The sequence below is a fragment of the Aedes albopictus genome, chromosome 2 (genome assembly GCF_035046485.1).
Source record: "Aedes albopictus strain Foshan chromosome 2, AalbF5, whole genome shotgun sequence".
NCBI lineage: Eukaryota > Metazoa > Arthropoda > Insecta > Diptera > Culicidae > Aedes > Aedes albopictus.
The window spans coordinates 161,737,687-161,762,327 of record NC_085137.1 but is presented as its reverse complement, the minus strand read 5'-3'; the positions used below and the strand labels follow the sequence as shown (position 1 = coordinate 161,762,327).

The 24,641-nt window shown below is 38.7% G+C and overlaps 1 protein-coding gene across 3 annotated transcripts in view; it reads right to left on the bottom strand.

Moving 5' to 3' along the window:
* The window catches only part of LOC109405904 (uncharacterized), a 66,086-nt gene that overhangs the window by 5,041 nt on the left and 36,404 nt on the right, over positions 1–24,641 (bottom strand). For 2 of the 3 annotated variants that reach the window (XM_019678968.3, XM_029858939.2), the window contains exon 2: positions 7,721–8,090. In XM_019678968.3, the coding sequence (XP_019534513.2) occupies positions 7,721–7,917 (197 nt within the window). In that variant the 5' untranslated portion in view covers positions 7,918–8,090. The remainder of the gene's footprint in view (positions 1–7,720; positions 8,091–24,641) is intronic. The other variant, XM_019678967.3, reaches the window with a different exon arrangement.

Here is a 24,641-nt window from a genome sequence, read left to right as displayed (position 1 = left end):
GACCGGGAATCGAACCCGTCACCCTTAGCATGGTCATGCTGAATACCCGTGCGTTTACCGCCTCGGCTATATGGGCCCTATCTAAATTACCGTCTTATCTGAACTTTTGGTTACTTGGGTAATGCTGCCAGAAGCCGGATGCTGATGTCAGAGTCAGGGCTGAGAATTGTCACCGTATGAGCAGGAAAGTCGACGACAAGAACGAAAACTAAGCAGTCCATCCACCACTATTACTAACTGAGCTAAAGAAGCGGCTTTACACCAACATAAGAGCTGAAACGTCAATAAAAGCTATACCCTGTTGGCGTTCGCTTGGTCCGTCGTCGCTCGTTTGCAAGGAACAAACAGGGCAACGAAAAAGTTGGTGGTCGACTATTTATGGTGGAGCTTCCTCGTGAAGTTCTCATTCGGCTACAAAAAGGATAGTCGTCACCGATGTTCTTTCGGACGAAGATGATTTTATTGTTATCTTTACGCCCTAGTCTGAGTAGTTTAAACATGACGCAAAAACAAAAGATAGCATGAGAAAAATGTGATTGCTCAGGTGCAAAAGTGTATGAAACAGAATGATATGCGGAGGTTTTACGAAACTGCCAATGGCGTGCGAAGAAAAAACAGCGCCCTCTCCCGTCATGTTCTTCAACCGTGATGGAAACTTTCTGATCGACAAAACAATGGTGGCTTCCAGGAGGAGAGTGCACTTCGAAGAATTCGACAATGACTTTTCATAAGGGCCTAACTGATTTGATCGATTTCTCTTCGTCGACTGTCTCTTTCGCTTATAACTTGATCAAAACAAACAAAATCATTATTCTTTTTGTTTCTATAGCAACATGTAGCCGTCTTCTTCGGATTTCAACCAATTTTTTTTGGAAAACTCAATACATATTCTGTGATAACACAAAGTGAGGATCGAAGAAGAGAACTCGAAAATGTCAGTTAGGCCCAAATGAAAAATCAGTGTCGAATTGTTGAAAGGTGCGAATGGAAGAGCGACAGACAAAATTTGAATCAGCGAAGCCGAGTAGGTTCTGGAACCTCCAACTCTAGACGAGATCAAGATAGATATCAGATGATTGAAGAACAACAAGGCTCCTAGGAAGGACGAGCTTCCCAAGCACTGTAAAGAGCAGTTGAATCAACTCTTACACCGTATTACATTGAGTGTATGAGAAGAGGAGGAACTGATTGGATGGTCTTATTTGCCCTCTATACAAGAAAGGGCATCTACTGGAGTGCGCGAATTACGTCTCACTTCAGCATACAAATTCGGCCGGAGTTCCGTCTAACATGCTGAGGCCAATTGAGGAGGCCTTCGTAGGCGAATACAAGGCGGGTTTTCTTGAGGGCCGATCAACGACGGATCAGATGTTCATCCTGCGTCAGGTTTTCGATACATTTCGGGAGTACAACTTGCAGACTCATCATCTGTATAATGCTTTTAAAGCGGCGTACAATTCAGTGAAGAGGTACGAGTTATGGCAGATTATGATCGAACATGGTTTCCGGCGAAGTTAACCCGTAAACACCCGGGACGATCTACTTTTGGTAGAAATGCAATATCTTATTTGTTTTAAAACATTTTACCCCGGATTTTTATTTAAAGTCAAGGGGAATAGTTGTGCTAAGGAATACATGGTACCTCCCCCGTTTGAACCCTGCCCCCCCTTTTCGGGTACGCCTACGTAAAATACGTGGCTTATTTAGTATTTTTTATAAATTCTACATGTTTTTGCTCAAATTTCATCGTTTTGCTAATCATCAATAGTTTTCACTTATTCTAGGCATGCAATGTATTACTACCCATCATAGTCTGTTGAAGTTTCGATCCCAGAGCTATTCTAAGGCCTCCAAAGTACTCCGAAGTTTGTGACACAAATCTAACATTCTCAACCAAATTTTATACACGATGAACGATTACAGAACATTGTCTACGGTACTCAAAATGTCTCAAAGCACCCCTAGAAAATTTATGGTGCATGAATTGGTTGATCTAGGTCACCCAAACTACTCTGGAAATCATTTTCTTAAGATATTAAACATCTACCATCGTTTGTGTTCACTCTGTTCAAGAAATTTAGTCACGTTGATATCCATTACGCCTCACAATGCTATGAGCAACTTGATATTGTGGTAGTTGGACATTCCGTGAAATACAAATGGCCTCCAATACACTTTGAAGTTTGGGTTACGATATCTACATACTGTCTCATGCTTTAGTTGTAAAAAATGTTCGTGGAATGTAGTCTATAGTGCTGATGGAACCTCAGTGCACATCTATAATGCTTTTGGTACATTCATGGGATATTCCAGGCTTTCCAAACTATTCTGGAATTAGGAACTTCAAGGTCTACAGGCTCTACTCTTGTATATCTTCACTCTATCGGCATAATTCTTTCACGATTGTGTCTGTTGCAACTCATAATATTACGAGTATCTCTAGGTGTTGCTGTTTGGGGCTTACAAATGGACCCAATGTATTTTGAAGAATGGGTTGCAATATCTGTAAATCTTGGGATATATTTATTGTAGCGAATACTCGCGGAATATAATCTACACTTATTATTATTATTATTATTATTATCTTTATTTACGAGATTTATCTACACTTCTCTTAGAGACTCAGAGTACAATGCTGTTAACTTAGCAACATTCACTTGGTGATCTAGGTCATCCAAACTATTCTGGTATTAAAACCTTCAAGCCCCAGCAACTCTACGCTTGAATTTCTTTACTTTACTTTATCTTTTAGGAATGCCTCCAAGAATTCCTCCAAGAATTCCTCAAACACTCTTTCCAGGTATTCCTCCAAGAATTTCTGCCAATAATTCCTGGAAGAATTCCACAAGAAATTTTTCAAGGAATATTTTGAAAATTGTTCCAGGAGTTCCTCCATGAATTGTACCAGAGATTCCTGCAAGAGTCCCTCCAGGAATTTGTTCAAGAATTCCTTCAAGAATTCCAACAGGAATTTCTTCAAGAATTTTTCCAGATATTACCCTGAAAATATTCCAAGAATTTCTCAAAAATCCCTCTAGGTATTCTCCAAGAATTTCTCCAGAAATTCCTAATAGTCTTCTGCCATGAAAATCTCCAAGCATTCCTCCAAAGGTTTATCCAGGAATTCATCAAAGAATTTCTCCAGAAACTCTCAGAAAATCGTCCAGAAATTCTTCCAAAAATTACTCCAGAAATTCATCCGAGATTTCTCCCAGGAATTTTTCCAAAAATTCCACCAGGAATTCATGAAGAAAATTTTCGAGGAATTCTAACAGAAATTACTCAAGAAATCCTCCAGGAACGTCTTCAGGAATTCCTCGAAGAATTGTTCCAGCAATTCCTCCAGGGTTTTTTTCAAAGATTTATTTTCAATAATTCCTCCAGAAATTCCTCTATGAATACCTCCAGAATCCTTCTTGAAACCTTTAGTAATTCCTTTAGAAAATACCCCTGGGATTACTCTAAGAATTCTTTCAGAAATTCCTTCAGGGATTTCCTCAGAAATTCCTCCAAAAATCCTTTACGAAAAAAAATACGAATTACGAAAAAAAAAAATCCTCCCGAAATTACTCCAGGAACTCCTTCAGAAATTACTTCAGGATATCTTCCAGGAATTCCCTTATATATTCTTTTTGGAATTCCACCAAGAAGAAATTACTTCAGGATCTCTTCCAGGAATTCCCTTATATATTCTTTTTGGAATTCCACCAAGAAGACCTCCAGAAATTCATCCAGGAATTCCTCTTATAATATCTTCAGGAATTCCCCCAAGAATTCTTCCAATAATTCCTCCAACAATTCCTCAAGGAATTTCTCCAAAAATTCATCCAGGAATTCCTCCAAGACTTCTGCCTAGAATTCTTCCAAGAATCCCTCCATGGATTCCTCCAAAAATTCCTAGAAGACCTTCTCCAAGAAGTTCACCAGGGGTCCCTCTTTACCTTCTTCCAAGAATCCCTTCAGGAATCTCTCCACAAATACCTTCAAGGATTGATTCAAGAAATTCCTTCAAGAATTGATCCAGAAAATCTTCCAGAAATTCCTTCATAAACACCTCCAAGAATCTTCAGTAAACCTACAGGAATTCCTCATGAAAATGCTTCTGGGACAACTCCAGGGATTCCTCCGAGAATTCCTTCAGTAACTGCTCCGAGACTTCATCCCAGAGTTCCTTCAAGATTTTCTCTGTTAAGAATTCCTGAAAGAATCCAATCAGGAATTTCTCCAAAACTTCCTCCAGGAATGTTTCCAATAATTTCTCCAGTTATTCATCCAAATTTTTTGCTAAAATTTTTCCCAAGTATCCGTCCAGGAATTCCTCCAGAAGTTCTTTCCAGAATTCGAACAGGAACTCTGACAATAATTTCTCCAAGACCTGCTGCAATGCTGCTCTTAAAAATTTCTCCAAGAATCCCTCCAAGAATTTGGCAAGGGAATCCTTTATAAATTACTCTAGCAATTCCTCCTCCTTAAGGGATTTTCAATGAATACCTTCCGAAATTCTTCCAGGAAATCCTTCAGAAATTCCTCCAGAAAAGTCTACTGGAATCCCCCCAGGAATTTCTTCAAAAGTTCATCCAGGAAATCATCCAAGAATTCCTGCAGAAATTCCTCCAAAACATCCGACAAGAATTCCTCCGACAATCCAGAATTCCTTTCAGAATTCCCTTCCATGAATTACTTCAGGAATACCTTCAAGACTTCTTTCAAGAATTCCTCCTACAATGATTTTTCCAGGAATTTCTTGAAGAAATTTATGAAAAAAACATTGAGGAATTCCTGGAATAACTTTTGGATGAATTCCTGGAGGAATACTTGGATAATTTCTAGGCAGAAGTCTATGAGGAATTCCTGGAAAATTTTTTGGAAACATTGTGAGCAGGATTCTTTCAGGAATTCTAGGTAGAATTTTTAGAGTAATATCCGGAAAGATCCTTGAAGAAACTCCTGGTGGAATTCTTAGAGGAATTCTTGAACAAATTGCTGGAGGGACTCTTGCAGGAATTTCTGGTAGAATTCATGGAGGAACTCCTGGGACAATTTTCGAAATATTCCTTGAAAAATTTCTTGTGGAATTCTTCCAGGAATTATTGGCAGAAATTCTTGGAGGAATACCTGGAAAGAGTGTTTGAGGAATTCTTGGAGGCATTCCTGAAGGATTTTTTGGAGGAGCTACACCGATTAAGTAAAGAAATTCAAGTGTAGAGTTGCTGGGGCTTGAAAGTCTTAATTCCAGAATAGTTTGGATGACTTAGATCACCAAGTGAATGTTGCTCAGTCAATAGAATTGTACTCTGTGTTTCTAAGAGAAGTGTAGGTTATATTCCGCGAGTATTCGCTACAATAAATATATCCCAAGATTTACAGATATTGCGACCCATTTTTAAAAAGACATTGGGTCCATTTGTAAGCCCCAAATAGCAATACCTAGAGATACTCGTAATATTATGAGTTGCATCAGACACAATCGTGAAAGAATTATGCCGATAGAGTGAACAGAAACAAGAGTAGAGCCTGTAGATCTTGAAGGTCCCAATTCCAGAATAGTTAGGAATGCCTGAAATATCCTATGAATGTACCAAAAGCATTATAGTTGTGTACTGAGTCTCCATCAGCAGTATAGACTACATTCCACTAATATTTTTTACAATTTAAGCATGATACAGTCTTTAGATATCGTAACCCAAACTTCAAAGTGTTTTGGAGGCCATTTGTATTTCACTGAATGTCCAACTACGACAATAACGAGTTGCTCATAGCATTGCGAGGTCTAATGAGCATCAACGCGAATAAATTTCTTGAACAGAGTAAACACAAATGATGGTAGATGTTGTAGATCTTAAGAAAATGAATTCCAGAGTAGTTTGGATGACCGAGATTACCCAATCCATGTGTTATGAGTTTTTTTAGGAGTGCTTGGAGGCTTTCTGACTACCGTAGACTATGTTCTGTGATGATTCATCGTGTATAAAATTGGTATAGGATGTTGGATTTGTGGCACAAACTTCGGAGTTCTTTGGAAGACTTACAATAGCTCTGGGGTCAAAACTTCAACAGACTATGATGGGTAGTAATCTTGGTAGTAATCAGTGTACGCAGAATATGCCACCGCAAGCAAAAAGTAGGCAACAAAGAAGGCACGGCAACAACGCTTTGTTTTTTCGTTAGCAGATAATGACAAAATCGCTCCCGAGTTTGTTCACAACAAAAACGGTAGGAATATTTATCTCGTTCTATTCACATCGTGAGTTTTGCATTGTTTTACAACTGAAATTCAAATCTGAAGTTTGCAAGAGTCTTATTTCGTCCAAATGCTTATGAATTCGACAATGTGTGTCGAAAATTCCAGCAGAAAAGCCAGAATATCAGCACACGCACGGCAAGCGATGTTTGTTTTATTGCTCTCATCGCCTGACATGCGTTTGTTGCGGAGCGCCTTTGTTACCGACATGTACCGTTTAGGACAAAGCGTTTGTTTTTCGGCGTGATCCGTTTTTCGTACCCTGGTAGTAATACATTGAATGTCAAGGATCAGTGAAAACTATTGATGATTAGCAAAATGATGTAAATTTGAGCAAAAACATGTAAAATTTATAAAAAATAAAAAAAAGGCACGTATTTTCGTCTACCAGCAAAAGAGGGGAGGGTGCAAAGGGGGGAGGTACCATGTACTTCTTAGCACAACTATTCCCCTTGACTATAAAAAATTCAGGGTAAAATATTTTAAAACAAAGAAGATATTGCATTTCTGCCAAAAGTAGATCGTCCCGGGTGTTTGCGGATTAATACTCGGCAGTAAACTGGAGGACGTTATCTGGCGGCGTGGCATGAACTGTGAGTTGTACCAAGTTCATAAAGAGATGGATAAGGTAAAGTAAATAAAACACGACAGGCTTCGGTGGGCTGGGCACGTTTTTCGTATACCGGAGGAACGACAAGCTAAAACATATTCACCAGAGAGCTAGGAAGAGGCCGTTGGCTTCGGGGAAGGCCGCGCACACATTGACTTTTTGCAGTTGAGGAGCACTCATCAATGACTCTAAACGTTCAAGGCGACTAGAAGCGATTGATCCAGAACCGAGACCAGTGGAGGCGAATGTTTCATTCGGCGTAGATTAACCGATAAGAGTTTTTATTCCTCAATCTTTTGACCTAATTTACAGCTCTTTTGTCCACTAGGGCACTGCGTGAGCGATTCCAATTGGAAGCTGTACTTACAATTTGTACAGCGCCTAAATTTATTCGATTATAATTCTACTAAATCCAACTGGTTGCAGTTGCGCTGCTTTCACTTTCTACCCTATCATGGTTCCTGTTTCCAGTCCATTATGAGTCGCCGATGTCCAAGTATCCGGGTCCAATTGGCTCAGAAGAGAGTCAGTGTCAGCTGCTCTCAAGGGGAAAGAGCAACTAACGAAAGTGCTGGGGCTGGGATCGAACCCATGACCATCGGCTTATGAAGCAAACGTGTAACCACTACACCACGGGCCCCGGCAATCGATACGAGTTGTAACCCATCAAGTATCAAGTAAGTAATGACTTCATATACTATTCGTTAGATTTTAGGTAGGTACCACATACTCGGGTTTTGTATTCTCTGAACAAGCTTCGCAAATTTCACCAGAAGTGATAAATTATTATGGAATAGGCTACAAAGTCTGAATCAGTTGTAAAATCACGACAAAAACAAAAACACACACACACACACATAGTGACTCACCTCACAATCATCTTGTCCATCCCGGTGGGCTTGTTCATCGGGCAGTAGAACACGTCCGGTGTGTTCTTGTCGTAGACGATCGACTTTCGCATCAGGTCTTTCTCCTTGTACTTGATGTGTTTTTCCTTGGCGGCACCGGCCAACGCCACCAGCAGTGCCACGGTGAAAAGTACCAGCACAGTCGCCGATTTGCTCATGTTTGTTGTGGTTGCTTGCTTGCTTGCTGGGTTCCTCCGCTTTTAGTCAGCTATTATGGGTCCCAATCCAAGACGGTGGGAAAGTTTAATCTCCGGTCGGTTGTTGCCACCGTTTACGTGGGGTCTCCTCTATTGTCTACTGCTGAGGCCGGTCCTATAAGCTGTGTGGTTATCTGAGAAAAGAGAGCATTGTGTCTGTTAGGTCTCCATAGATTACGGGGCGATTACAGGTTGATGGGGTTGTGTGGCTTTAGGTATGTAATGTCAAGGTTGAATAACAATGGCTGAGTGCGCGAGGTTTTGCTGATGTCGTTGTTGCGCGATAATCGTTGAAAGAGAAAGGGTGGCTACTTTCGCTGGAGAGGCTGTGCGCCTTCAGCTGAATCACCTTAATCAGACATAATTACTACAGTGTTAACCGCCAATGAGTGGTGTGTTATAGGGCCCATATAGCCACATTTGTAAAAGCGTGAGTATTCAGTAAACCGGGTTCAATTCCTGGTCGGTCCAGGAACTTTTCGTTAACTTTTCGGCTTTGTCCCAGTAGGGACTTTACGAAAATGAGAAGAAGAAGAGTGAGGTGTTGATTAGCATACATTTTGATCAAGGCGGTGTCAGCCCAACCTAGCCCATTCCAGGATTCTTATCACAGAATTCTTTCGATCTGTAGGCTCAGTGTACCAGTTATGGCTATAGTACCTCAAATTCGCCATAGTTGATTTTCAACCTTTAACGATGCAAATCATCAAGAAAAAATATGTGAACAATAGATCACGTTCATAAAAGATGATTGCACTCATTCAAATTTCACATTTTGCTCAAATAATGATAGAAATAAATCATTTTCCTTAAAATTTCGGCTTCCTTGCACCCTATTTCGCCATAGTGTACCAGTTATGGCAAATCCCATAAGGAATACATGTAAATAGTGCGAAGTGGAACAGAAATTAAAAAGTATGTCCATAACTGGTACAGGGTTCCTATCATTGGCACACGCCGTAATAAATAGTAAAAGTGGGTTTGGCTCAGATTTTATATTTTTCCTGTAAAGTATGAAAACAAGTCTATCATTTGACATATCGACAACATTCGTCGGTCTTCTTCTTATTTTTGTAGAAGTAGTTTTCCTTAGGTAGTGCGATAACTGGTACAGGCACCCTAAATGACATTGACTTAGTTATTCCCACTAAGTACTGTTATGATCTTCCAAACAATTGAATAAATAAAAAGATGTTTCCAACTGTCATTCAAGCTTTGTTGGATACTATTAACATTGCACTTGAAACAACTCAAACTCAAAATCCCAACCTTCACTGACCCCCACAGCATTGTCATGGCTGTCTGTCCATCACAGAGCGGTCTTGTTCAGAAACTTGATCTTTCAAACCCTGTCACAGCTCGGAGATGCGACGTTGGTTAGATCCAGAGCTTACTCTCGCCGTTCAACATTCAGGCTGCGGCTATCAACATCCAAAGTGCAGTGCACTTGGTTTCCTTCAAGAGATGCATATCTCGTGGTGGAGATCTTTACTTACCGAGTAACTTGATAAATTTGCAACAAGCTCGAGCGGAAGTGTTTTTTTTCAAAGCTTTCTTGTACATCAGCTTTGTGTAGATATTGAACAGTGCTAAGTGAATCTTTTCTTTTGCGATCTTCAACGATCGATACGACTCTTGGCATTTTGCACCCCTCCAGAGGAAAATTGACTGACTATAATGTCAGGCTTTGGGTGAATCGATCATCACTTGCACTACTGCGAATAAATATCTGAATGAATGCTTGTAAAATTTGTGAAGAGCTGGAAAAAATTCTGAAAGAACATACCTGGAAGAATGTTTGAATACCTAGAGAAATTTCTGTAGGAATTCCAAATTTACACACTTATTTTAGAGTCACTTGTTCGATTGTTCTATTTTCGGTAAAAGTTCGGATTACCGAAGTTCAGCATAGTTTTACATAGAAATTCAGCTAGTTTTTACCGAACGTTCGGTAATTTTTTGACGAACTTCGGTAATATGGTGCTGAACATTCGGTAATCTGAAATTTTACCGAAAATAGAACACGGTACTTTATTTTAAGTGTGTATGGTTCTCTGGAAGAATTTATGGTAAAGTTCATTCTCGCATAAATTTATGTAATAATCTTTAGTGAACATGCAACTATTTAAGAAGGAATCATCGGAAGGTTGTTTAAGCGATATTAGAGCTTCCTTCTTTCTAAAAAAAATTATAGAAGACTTTCTGAAGGAAACTTTGGTCAAACAACTAAAGAATTCTACAGACGATTTTCTAAAAAAAATATCCGGAAGAATTTCTGAAGAAATTCTTAGAAACATTTCTAAAGAAATCCATGGATGGATTTCTACACGAATCTCTGCAAGATTTTCTATAGGAATCTCTGGAGGAATTACAGAGGAATAGTTTACCTAGGGGTTTCAAAGTAATCCTTAAAGATGTTTTAGCAGGAATCTCTATTAGAAATTCTGAGTCTCCTGTAAAATTTCTAAAGAAATGTATGGAAGATCTTCCAGGAGAAACCCGGGGAAAATGTGAAATACTTCTTTTGAGGAATAGAAGCATGAAGAATGTCTGAAGGAATTTCTGATCGTATCCTTGAAGAAAACATACAAAACTATCACTGAAAGATTTTTAAAAGAATATCTGCAGAAACTCTTTGACGAAGCTTTGGAAGAATATCTCGTGAAATCCTCAGAGAAATATCAGGAGGAGATCTTCGACTGATTTCTGAATAAATTCCCAGATAACTTCCTGAATTTTTTAAGGTATAAAAACATATTTCGATGAAAGCAATGAAAATCCTCGGAAGTAGCCTCAAGACATTCCCCAGTGAAAGTGTTTAAGAATTTTTGAAAAAAATACTTGCACTAGAATTTTGAAAGCATATTGTTTTTGCATTGCTCATTAAAATAGTTATTTATGCAACAAGTTGCAAAATGATGATTTTTTCAGCACGAGTCGTACATTTATCCAACGAGGCTTGCCGAGTTGGATAAATACGACAAGTGCTGAAAAAATCGAGTTTTGCAACGAGTTGCATACAAAGTTTTTTGTAATTGCAAAAAATACCTATTCCGTATAATCCTTGGTATAATCTTGCTACACGTACTTTCAAGTCGAACCATGTGGCAGCATTCATGCGCGTCAGCGTGGTGCTTTTGTTTGATCAGGTAGGCTATGATAGGGTAGGTGTCAGAAATTTGCAAGCTCTCGTCGTCGTCATACCGCAGCCGCAACATGGCAGGAGCAAAAGTAGCTTCAGCTGCTGCTTCTACGACTGTTCTGCAGTCCTAATCTGAATCCGGATAGTCTTGATTCGAGCTCATCAGAGAATGTAGAAGTAGCAGCTGTGTCTACGGTAGCCTCGAAAGTTATCGAAAAGTGGGTGCTGGCAAAGGTGCCGAAAAGTGTTACTTTTCGACACTCTTAAGAATGCCGAAAAGTATTACTTTTCGGCACTTTTGTTTTAGTGAAGAAAAGTAGGCCGTTTTAACGTTACAACCGCGAGTGAAAAGTAGGGGAAAACACAACGCAATTACAAAAATAAATTTTATGCAATTTAGTATCATAATTTCCATTTTATATAACTCATTTCGGTATCATAAATAATGGCCAACTTTTCCACACTAGATCAAAATGCAACTGAAATGAGTTGCATAATGAAAAATAGTTGCATAATGTTCATAGTGCAACTCATTTGGGTTGCATTATGAACATTATGCAACTCAAATGAGTTGCATTATGAAAAAATCATTGCATAAAATTTTGTATGGAACTCGTTGCATAACTTATTTTTTTCAGCACTCTTCGTATTTATCCAACTCGGCAAGCCTCGTTGGATAAATGTACAACTCGTGCTGAAAAAATCAACTTTTTGCAACTCGTCACATAAATAACTATAATAGTCTCTCAAAATAAAATGGTAGATAGTAGGTTACAATATGGTAAATGCTCACAATTAACTAGAGTAATTTGTACGGTTCCTTTGAATTCCACTAAGAATTTGCATCCTTTGACAGATACGTATTTCGACCTCAACTGTAAGGTCGTTCTTTTCAGTTATTCCCCTAACAAGCCCAGGTTAATCATCATAGAGTAATTTGTTTTTTTTTTTTAAGAATACGGAAAAATATTTTCAATCTCAAATACTGAAAATAGTGAAATTACAGACAAACAGACGTATCGCTCTGATAATTCCCATCGTACACCGATTGACCGGTCTATTTGAAAATTTTATAGTTGACCAACCACCCACCCGTAGCGCTCGCATCGTTTTTGTTAGAGTTTGACGTTTGCTCACTATCGACACCTAGTTGATAGTTGGCCAACCTTCGCCTTTCTAGCGAACATGTTTCTGTGACTATGCTTCGAACCGGAAAATGTTCGAAGTGTTACATCTGTTTGCCTGGGGTGAAATCTTGATAATATTCAAGAAAATATCAGCATCATTCTGTTTCCTTCTAGCTCTAAGCCTTACCTGCCGTCCCTCTGAGGCTAACGCCCTTGGCGGGGGTCAACCTGGCCAACCGCACACTACGGCCCTGAACACACTTCTTAATATCTCTGCTTGATTCGAGCAATTTTTTTTTCAGGTGATTTTAAGTGGAGTTTCGCCAAGAATATCTCCCGGGAAATTCCCTTGAAACGCTCTGAGGTTTGCACCAGAGATTGATGTGGAAATGATTGGAAATCTCCACTTGATTTCGCTATTGATTACACCAAAAAGGTCGTCATCAGCTATTTTCAATTGCTGTAAACTAATATTTTTTTAAATTCAGTGAACATTTTTTCCGAAAATCTGATTTTTTTTAAATATTTTGTAAAAATATATGTTTATGTTGTCTGTTATTTCCTGTTTGCAGCTTTTTTAGGATTTTTTCCAAGTATGTATTTCACGAAGAATTTGTCTAAACTAACTATATTATTAAAAAGCTGGACCGAAATCCCAGAAATTAAATAATTAAAATAAACTGCGTTACAAACCCCACACCATCCTTATAACTTTTAATTTTTTAAATTACCTTCTTTCAAATTTGTTGAATCACCCCTGGCCGTATTTTGTACCAGGCAAAGCTGTCAAGCAGTTGCCCAGCTGTTTAAAAATAAAATAGAAAATCTCCTTGACATTGATTGGTATCACAATTAGAGGATTCATTAAACATATGAAACAGCAGCGTAAGCCATGGTTATCAGATTATTTGAAATATTTCATGAATGAAATAATCAAACATTGCCTTGGCAATCGCGACATTTACTCAGGAAGCGGTTTACGCTGTTAAGTGAATCCCCCTTATAATTTTAGAAAAATTGAAAAAATAAAAAAGGAAAAATGTAAAATATGAAAATAAGAAAAAATAAAAAAATCTGAAACATAATTACTAGACGCTCCCTTAAAAATCGCCATAAACGCTCATAAATTCTCTCAGAAGTTTTGTTTTAGTATTTTGATGGACGCAGTAGTTCCAAACCCTCAACAAAAAAAAAAAAAAAACTAAGTATCAGAGGGCTCTGTCAAAAAAAAAAAAAATATTTGAGACTATGAGTTCTGTTAGAAATTCAACTAGAATATTTTGTGTTGTATCCTAAACCTTATCATATTATTCATATAAGCAAGGATTATTTTAACTATATTTGCTGCGTTTCGTTTACTGATAAACATTTTCCACTAGGAAAAGAAAATGCTGCGTTTTTTCAATAAAAAATAAAAAATGAGGAAATGCATTCAGTTCTGCCTTTACTGCCGTTATTCTGAAACGGGCCGGCAGCGGAATGAGGAAGCACTGCGGTATGTACTAAAAATCCGCAAGTATGCCGCTGCGGTAAAACACAATGAGCGCGGATTTCCTGTGGTTAATTTTAAAACAACTTCATTTCGGTGAACATGTTTGTTTCCTGGAACAAATGAATTATGTGCACTCAGCGAAGTAAACTACCGAAATTCATCAAAATACCTTATGAAATTAAGCCATAAATGTAAAGTATGGATGCCATAAGAATACCTTATGAAAATTGAACATGCTTATTATGACCTAATTACATAAGATAAACTTATGAAAAGAGCAGAAAAATCACAAAATGATGCAGACTGGAATCGATCCATGAACGTCAAGATCACTGAGCTCGTGCCCAACCCACGCGGCTATCGACGCTTGAGAATATCGTGTTGCTAAATGTGTATAAAAGCCAAACTGTGAGTCGATTCTGCGTCATAGACCGAACTTATGAAAATCGTTCTAGTTGTTATGGATTGTTTAAAGGCCATTTCATAAGTTAGACCTTATAATAATCTTAGGTTTATTTGCCTGAGTGTGAGAATCTGCAGCATTGTTCTTGCTCTATCGAAAGAAATATGAGGTTTCCTAGTTCTCGAAAATTCCTAAAAGAGTTCTTACAGGAGTTGCCCGATATTTCCTCTAGAATGTCTTCCAGGAGTTCACGGGAATTCATCCAGAAGTTCTCCTCCAGTTCTTCCTCCAGGAGATTATCCCTCCGGAGTTTCCTGGATATACTCGTAAGAGTTCCCCGGGAATGCCTCCAAAAGATCCCCGTCAATTCCTTCAGGTGTTTGCCGGGAGTATATCCAGGAGTTCCCCGTTAGTTCTTGTAGGAGTTCCCCGGAAATTCCTGCAGAAATTCCCTTGGAATTCTCCAATGAGTTTCCAAGAAATTCCTTCGGGAGTTTCCGAGGACCTCATCTAAAATTACCTCGGGAATTTCACCAGAACTTCACCAATAATTCCACCAGGAAGTTTCCGGGAAATTTTCCAGGAGTTACTCTGAAATTCGCATGCAATTCTTCCAGAATTCCTGCAGGACTTCCCGGAGGGATTCCTGGAGGAATATCCCGGAGGCATACCCGAAGGAATTTATGGAGCAATCACCAGAGGATCTTTTGGAGCAAATCTCCAGAAATTCCTTCTGAGATTTCTCTAATAATTCCTCTTGAGATTCCTCCAAAAATTTCTCCGGAGACTCCTTCAGGAATTCCCCTGAAGATTCCTTGGAGGAGTTCTGGGAGGAATTTCCGGAGGAACCTCCGAAGAAACCTCCGGAGGAATTCCTGGAAGAATCTCCCAAGGAATTTTTGGAGCAATTTCTGGAGGAATCTCCGGAAGGTTTCCCCCGAGGGATTTTCAAAAAAAAAAACTGCAGGAATCTCCGGAGGAATTTCTGGAGGAATCTTTGGAGGAATTATTAGAGAAATCTCTGGAGGAATTTCTGGAGAAATCTCCGGAGGAGTAGGATTCACCGGAGGAATTCCTGAATGGATAACTGGAGGAATCTCCGGAGGAATGATTTTAGAAATCTCCCTGATGCCACTCCTGAAGTAGTATTATTCTCAAAAGAAAATCCTGGAGAAATACCAGAAGAAACTATAAAAGGAACTCAAAAATTTACTCCTAGAAAAGATCTAGAAGGAGCTTCTGAAGGAATCCCGGAAGAAGTTGCTGAAGGAAGGATTTCCCAGATAAATCTGATAAACAATTTCTGGAGAAATCCCAAAAGGAATTCCTTGAGGATTCATATAAGAAACGCCCAGAGAAAACCTAGAGGAATCCCAAATAGCTCTATTTTAGAAAAAAAAAACTCCTGAAGAAATCTTAGAATGCATTACTATAGAAGGAACTCTTGGAATGATCCCGGAAGGAATTCCTGCAGGAATCTCTGAATAAATATCTGAGTGAACCCCGGAAAAAATACTAGAGAAATTCCGGTTGAAATTATTGGAGGATGGTTCGAAAAAACTCCTAGTCGAATCTTAGAAAACACCTCTGGAGAACACCCTGAAGGAACTCCTTGAAGATTACATGCTATTAAATCCTGAAAAAAAAAAGGAAAATCGCAAACACATTTTATGAGAATCCCCGGCGAACTCCTGATGGATGTTCCGGTGGAACACCTGGACGAATTTCAAGACGATTTTCTGCGTAATCCCAGAGAAAAACCTTCTGAGGAAACGAACAAAATTTTTCTTAGTCCAAATCGTAAACAACCTGGTGCCCTTTTCTTCACATCCTTCTTACAGCATCGTTTCGTTAAAATGCTGTCAGTTAAACAAATGTCAACATTACTTACGGAAAAAGGCGAAATTTTACTAGAGCGCTCTACTTGGCAACAGGAAACTAAGCTTAAGCGAAACTACGAGTTACTATAAGAGCTGTTCAAGAAGTCTCCCCACAATTTCACACGAATCATACAAGAATTCTTTCATTAATCTCTCAAGGAGTATTTTTTAGTAATTTTTCCAGAAGTTACCTTATGAAGCAGGGATTTCTTCAGGAATCAGTTTTGGAGTTTTTTTTTCAGGGTTTCATGAGCAACAATTCCTCTAGAAGTCATTCTGGCAATTTTGAATGGCGCTTACGTCACTTTGAAGAATTACGGCAGTATAGGCAGCCCTTGTAATTCCTCTAGCATGCTATAGCAGTTCCGTGAATAATTTTCCATGATGTTGTCCAGAAATTCATCCACGTAGGTGCCTGCAGAAACTTTTCCTTTACAATCCGAAAAAAATCACAGAATTTGCACCTTCAGAAATTCTTCAAGTAATTAACGCTTGAAGGTACCCTGGAGTACTTGCAGATATTCCTCTAGGGTTCCTTCAAGAATTGCTGCTGGGTTTCCTTCAGAATTTAGGAGTTCCTTTGGGAATTTCTCCTGTAGGTTCTGCAAGGTTTCCTGCTTTATGAATTTGTCTAGGATTCCCTTCAGGAGTTTCTCTAGAAGTTGCTAAGGAAATTTCATCAGAAACTATTCGAGAAATTTCTTCAAAAATATCTGCCAAGGATTTTTTTAGCAGTCCTTTCAGAATTTTCTTTAGGAGCTCATTCCAATAGGAGTTTATTCAACAAGAATTCCTTCTGCAGATGTCATAAGAATTTTTCCTAGAATTTTTTTTTAAATTCTAAAAAACTTTCTTTAGCAATTAATCCGGGAATACTTAAAAAATTTTTTAGAATTTTTTTTTCGCGAATCAGGGAATTATGTGGATGATCCTTCAGGTTTTTTTCGTAGTTCTTTCAAAGATTCCTCAAAGATTTTGGGAATTTGAGAATGTGCCTAAGTGTTTCTTCAGAAATTCCTTCAGAGTTTCTTCCTTGGAAATCCTTCAATAGTTGTTTGATTCAATTACTCCAGGTTTTTCTTCGCCCTCTGGGGCCGGAGGCGGTCGGTATATGTGTCTTCGGCGATGAGAAACAACTTGACTCAAAAAGTCAAATGTAATTTTATCTCCTGGAAACATTTCTGACGGTATTCTTGGATAAATTTTCGGCAAAATTCCGACAGCTTTTGGAAGAATTTCTGGAAGAATTCCCAGAGGCACCTCTTGAGAAACTCCTGCAAGAGCTCCAAAATGGTAGAGTGTAGAATAAGCTTTATGTTAAAATACACATAAACAAAAATAAAAAAAAAACAAAGAAGGTATTGCAGGGATTTAAAAAAAAAAAACTTCTGAAATACTTTATTAAGCAATTCCGATTGAAATCCTGAGTAAGCTTCTGGAGAAACATTCGATCGAGTTCCGGCTGAAACTCTGAGGAACTCATAAAGAAAGAGAGCTTTTTTGTAATTTTCGGAAGTACACCTTGAGTGATTCTTTATCAACTTCTTGAGGAAATCCTTTGCTGGTGAAATTTTGTGGAAATCTCCTGGATAGTTTTGAAAACTTCTACAGAATTTCCTGGATAAGTTTCTCAAAAGATTCACGGATTGTTTAGGAGCATAATCCTAGAAAAACTCGAGAAGATCGAGAATCGAGAGGCTCTTGGAGAAACTTCTGAAAGAACACCATGCGGAACTCTGGAAGAACTTTAGAACTTCTTGGAGAAAATTTTGGAAAAGCTTATTTAGGAACTATTGCATGAACTTTTTGAAGGCAGCCCTTGAATAATTTTCCGATACTTCTAGAAGAGCTCTTAAAAAAATCCTCAGGAAACAGAAGAATTTTTGAAGGGTTGCTTGAATAAATGACTGATAATTCCCGAAGGAATTCTTATTCAAACCTTAGATAATTTTCTGTGGAAATAGTTGAAAAAACTTCATTAAAGAGCTGTTGACCAGATGATGTTACCAAAAAAAATAACTTGTGGAACTTCTGAAAGACCTTCTCGAGAGAGCAATTTAGACCTCTCTATTGAAATCCAGAAATCCTAGATATACTCCTGGAAGAATTCTAGAAAGATTATCATTCAAATCTACGAAGATTTCTGATGGACTTCCATTTAATTTCTCGGACGATTTTTTGTAAAAGCAAACAAAGTTCTCCCTTGAGGAAAACCTGAGAAAATTGTGTGCAAGATTTAGTAAGATCGGTCAACAGATTCAAAAATCATGATTTTTTTTTGGAAAATATAAGTTTTTAAACATCACAATTTGTATAACCACCCTATCTACTGCTACAGAATCGATTTGGTTACAGGGAATCTCTTTTCACGAAATGGTGTGAAAACAGTCTTTAAAAGAAACTTTCGGAAATTCAAAAGTTTTCCAAGAAAACATTTTGGAAAAGATGCTTTATAAGGTTTATTCCGTTTTTCTACTATGTATTTTGAAACATTATGTACCATTGTAAAAAACACTAGAAAACATTATTTTAATAAATAAAAGAAAATCGCGTTAAGTACTGTTCCTTTGAATTCCACTAAGAATTTGCATCCTTTGACAGATACGTATTTCGACCTCAACTGTAAGGTCGTCTTCAGTGTCTTGTACTTGACTCGACTCGAGTACAAGACACTAAAGACGACCTTACAGTTGAGGACGAAATACGTATCTGTCAAAGGATGCAAATTCTTAGTGGAATTCAAAGGAACAGTACTTAACGCGATTTTCTTTTATTTACAGATATTCCCCTAACAAGCACAGGTTAATCATCATTATTTTAATCATTTCCAGATCTTTGAATTCTATTTATGCATCAGAATCAATTTTGGATTTACATATTTCTTATAACAATACTGCTTCTTTTCTTCTTAAAGCAATGTTCCAACTGGGACTGAGCCTACCTTTCAGCTGCTCAGAATTCCATGAAAACCACCATAATAATTAACTGGAAGTTGCCTTTGCCAATGATCATCTCGCATTTAAACATAAACATATGTATATATCGTGTAGTAAATGCGATGATACTTTGTGCCTTAAGAAGTCAAAATCTTTTCAACACGAACAAAGATCTTGGACCAACCCGAAATAATACCTCTCAACCCAGGCCAGTGTACAGAAAAGGCGAAAAGGGAGGGTTTTTTTTCCTAATTTTGGGAAAGGGCGAAGGGGCGCCTAGTGTATGGAACATCGGCAATGGGAGGGGTTTAACCCCCAAAACCCCTCCCTTGTGCACGGGCTTGTCTCAACCTCATCATGGTCTTGCTAAAAAAAATGAAAAATTGGGTAGATCTTTGCGATAGATTTCGAAAGGATATTATTCAAAAGAATTTCCTTCGTCCAAATTATTAGTAGAAGAAAAATACCAATAGAAATATTGAAAAAAAACAACAAAAATAAAAAAATAATAAATAAAATAAATAAACAATACTATTAGGCCATGGTCTGAAATGAAACATACTAATCACCGGCGTTATCCATGATTTGTTCCAATTCCAACCCACAACAATACTCGCTAACCATCTGGAAGTTGTGCTGCTCTATCATCTCTTTCTCCCGATCATCCTCGAAGACGTGAAAAATAAGGCCAATCGAAAGGGTGAATAATAGGTCAGTCAAGAGCCCGGCCGTCAATTGGTACCGTTTAGCCCATATCATTCGTTATATCATCCGCAAATGAAACGGCGTGTGTTTTTCTGATTTGCGGTTCTTGCCAATTGCTTCATTTGGTTGTAATTTTGGTACTGTATAATTTTTGATTGCTCGCGAGTCGCTGGTGAATTCTCAACCTACCACAATCATCATTGCGCACGGGCGGAAGAGTGGCAGATCAACGATTTTCAATCTTTCCCGTGGTATGTTTATCGCTGATTCCATGCTCTCACTCCGTTGATCGATTGTAATCGATTCGCCACAGAAGAAGCATACCATATCGTTGAGTTGGGGATTATCGTGGTGCATTGCATGCCAATGCAATGTACCGGAACGACAGACGGTGCATCGATATAGAAAAAAATATGAAATGGGTAATTATGTATCGTACCTTCCCGGTGGTGATTAATCGATGGGAAGCAGTTAATCGTGAGAAACAGCTCAACCAAGCATTTCACTTTTACGTTTGGTCGGAATCGAATGCAACCTTTTTGTTTTCGACGAGGATACTGACATTTGGATCGGAACTCAAGTCACAAAATATGCATGGCCTTGATATTTCGAGACAGATGGATCATTAGCTCTCGAACTGGTTCTATACGGTTTCGCGAAATCTTGCATCGGAAGCAGACTCAGAATAATTAGTCGTTCATATAATTCAGATTGATAGGGTTAGAGTTTTTTTTAATGTATGCACGATGCGAGATCGCGCAAACGATTAGAACCAGTTCGAGAACTATAATGATCAGTTTGGCTCGAAATATCAAGGCCATGCAGATTAAGGTGTTCGCATCAATTTTCAAATATCAGGTGCTGCTTCAAACAGAATGCATTCTAGTCGAATCCAAAAAAGTGCAATATGCTGCTTTTCATGATTTAATGCTTCTCATCGATCAATCACCATAGGAAGGTAGACACAGTTACCTTTTCCTAATTGTACTATATCGAAGCACCTAGCTGTCGTCGTTCCGGTACATTGGATCTGACCGGCATGCCTGAGTAGCGTGGTTCAAGAAGGCAAAAGGTTATTGCATCAATCAAAGTGAAATTTTGCACCAATAAATAATACTGAAATGCTCCATAATAAAATACAAATGCGCCATATAGAAATGCAAACGCTCCATAAAAAAATAAAATGATACCCATAGAAAATTGAATATTGCTCCATAGAAAAATTTAATTGCACCATAAAAAATTGAAATTGCACCATAGAAAATAGACAAATGCTCAGGGCTGATAATTGTACGAGCAGTCGACAACGAGAACGAAAACTAAGCTATCCATGTACCACTAATACCAACTGAGCTAAAGCGGCTATACACCAACATAAGAGCTGAAACGTCAATAAAAGCTATTCCCTGTTGGCGTTCGCTTCGTCGCTGGTCGCACGCCTGCAAGAAACAAAGAGGGCAACGAAAAAGTTGGTGGTCGACTATTTATGATGGAGCTTCGTCGTAAAGTCCTCATTCGGCTACGAAAAGGCTAGTCATCATCGATGTTTTTTCAGACGAAGATGATTTTATTGTTATCTTTACGTTGCGGTGACGAGAAGGACGAATGTCAGCCCTGATCTGAGCAGTCGAAACATGACGCAAAAACAAAAGATAGCATGAGGAAAATGTGATTGCTCAGGTGCAAAAGTGTATGAAACAGAATGATATGCGGAGGTTTTACGAAACTGCCAATGGCGTGCGGAGAAAAACAGCGCTTTTCTCGTCATGTTCTTCAACCGTGATGGAAACTTTCTGATTGACATAACAATGGTGGCTCCCAGGAGGAGAAAGCACTTCAAGGAATTGTTGAAAGGTGGGAATGGAAGAACGACAGAGAGAATTTGAATCGACGAAGACGGTAGGTTCTGGAGCCTCCAACTCTAGACGAGATCAAGATAGTTTATTAGAGGGTTGGAGAACAACACGACTGCTGGCAAGGACGACCTTGTTAAGCACGATAAAGAGCAGCTGTATCAACTCTTACACCGTAATATATTGAGTGTATGAGAAGAGGAAGAACTGATTGGATGGTCTTATTTGCCCACTATACGACGAAGGGCATCCAATTCAGCATACAAAATTTGGCCGGAGTTCCGTTTAACATGCTGAAGCCAATCGAGGAAGCCTTCTTAGGCGAATAAAAGGCGGGTTTTCTTGAGGGCCGATCAACGACGGATCAGATGTTCATCCTGCGTCAGGTTTTCGATAAAGTACAACTTGCAGACTCATCATCTGTATAATGCTTTTAAAGCGGCGTCCAATTCAGTGAAGAGGAACGAGTTATGGCAGATTATGATCGAACATGGTTTTCCGGCGAAGTTGATTCGTGCGATGCCTGACGGATCGAAGTCAAGTGTACTAGTGAGGATGAAATTTCGTCATCGTTCGCAACAAGGGCGTAGCCAGGGGGGGGGGGGGGGCAGGGGGTTCCGTGCCCCCCCCCCTGACCGAGCAACTATATTCTAACTTTACCGAAAAACTTAGATGATCAGAGCTGCTTTTGACTAGTAAAAATAAAACTCTCCTGCATCCCCGTATTTTTTTTAATGTATGCAGGAATTCCTTCGGAAATTCTTGGAGGAATATCTTCGAAAATTCCTGAGGGTATTCCTTCGGAAATACCTGGAGGAATTCCTTTGGAAATTCCTGAAGGATTCCTTCGGAAATTCCTGGAGCAATTCCTTTGGAAATTCCTGGAGAAATTCCTTCGGAAATTCCTTGGGCAGTTCCTTGGGAAAATCTTGGATGAATACCTTCGGAGATTCCTGGAGGAATTCTTTCAGAAATCCATAGAGAAATTCGTGAGGAAATCCTTAGGTGAATTGCTTACGAAATTCCTGGACAAAATAATTCCAAACTTCCTGGAGGAATGCTTTTGGAAATTCCTGTAGGAATTCCTTCGGAAATTGCTGGACGAATGTCATTGAAAATTCCTGGAGGAATCCCTTCGGAAAGTCGTGGAGGATTTTTTTCGGAAATACTTTTTGGTTTTTTTTTGGAAATTCTTGCAGGAATTTCTTCGGAAATTCCTAGCGGAATTCCTGCAGGAATTCCTTCAGAAATTCCAGGAGGAATTCTTTCAGAAATTTCGAGAGGAATTCCTTCGGAAATTGCTGGACGATTTCCTTTGGATTTTCAGGAGGAATTCCTTTAGGAATTTCTGGTGCGCCTTCAGCTGAATCGCCTTAATCAGACATAATTACTACAGTGTTAACCGTCAATGAGTGATGTGTTATAGGTCCCATATAGCCACAGTTGTAAAAGCATGAGTATTCAGTAAACCGGGTTCGATTCCTGGTCGGTCCAGGAACTTTTCGTTAACAGGCTTTGTCCCAGTAGGGACTTTACGAGAATGAGAAGAAGAAGAGTGAGGTGTTGATTAGCATACATTTTGATCAAGGCGGGGTCAGCCTAACCTAGCCCATTCCAGAATTCTTATCACAGACACACAGGACGGAGCAGGGACAGAATTCTTTCGATCTGTAAATGACATTGACTTAGTTATTCCCTCTAAGTACTGTTATAATCTACCAAACAATTGAATAAGTAAGATGTTTCCAGCTGTCATTCAAGCTTTGTTGGATACTATTAACATTGCACTTGAAACAACTCAAAATCCCAACCTTTACTGACCCCCCACAGCATTGTCATGGCTGTCCATCACAGAGCGGTCTTGTTCAGAAACTTGATCTTTCAAACCCTGTCACAGCTCGGAGATGCGACGTTGGTTTGATCCAGAGCTTACTTTCGTCGTTCAACATTCAGGCTGCGGCGATCAACATCCAAAGTGCAGTGCACTGGTTTCCCATACAAGAGATGTTTATCGCGTGGCGAAGATCTTTACCGAGAAACTTGATAAATTTGCAGCAAACTCGAGCGGAAAGTTTTTTTTTCTGCAAAGCTTTCTTGTACATCAGATTTGTGTAGATATTGGACAATGCTAAGTGAATCTTTCTTTTGCGATCTTCAACGATCGATACGACTCTTGACATTTTGCACCCCTCCAGAGGAAATTTGACTGGCTAGATGAATCGATCGTCACTTGCATTACTGCGAATAAATATCTGAATGAATGTTTGTAAAAAAAAAAGGAAAACTGGAAGAATTTCTGAAAGAACATACTTGGAAGTATTTTTGAATGCCTAGAGAAATTTCTGTAGGAATCCCAAATTTATAGTTTTTTGGAGGAATTTATGCGAAAGTTCATGAAAAGTTTTCTAGGGGAATTCTAGCATACATTTATGAAACAATCTTTAGTGAACATTCAACTATTTCAGAATGAACCAATAGAAGGTTTTCTAAACGATATTAGAGCTTTCTTATTTCTTAAGGCATTTATAAAAGACTTTCTGCAGGAAATTTTGGTCAAACTACTGAAGAAATCTACAGAAAATTTTCTAATAAAATATCTGGTAAAAACTCTGAAGAAAATCTTAGAGACATTTCTAAGGAAATCCATGGATGGATTTCTACACGATTCTATGCGAGATTTTCTATAGGAATCTATGGAGGAATTACTGAGGAATAATTTACCTAGGGGTTTCAAAGTAATTCTTAAACATGTTTTAGCAGGAATCTCTATAAGAATTTCTGAAGGAGATTCCCTAAAGTATCTAAAGAAATGTATAGAACATCTTACAGTTCGACTTCAAAGTGTCTTACAAATCGCTCCCCGCTACTCCCCGCGGGGAGATTCCGATCAAATGCTCGTTTATGTATGCAGAATATGTTAAAGAAAAATGCAACTGCCAAGAGCTGCCAAAAAAATAGCGCCATGATGATATGTGTCTAGTAAAACTGTATGAAAGACATCAATTTTGTTCGGATTTTATTCGAAGAAATCGACAAAAAATGAAAATGCATTAAAAATGAAATTGAGCGCTAAATCATGCTCCAATACATTCATATAGGCTAAAACTAGCAGACTATTATGATTTGGCAATTTTTGCCAGATATTTT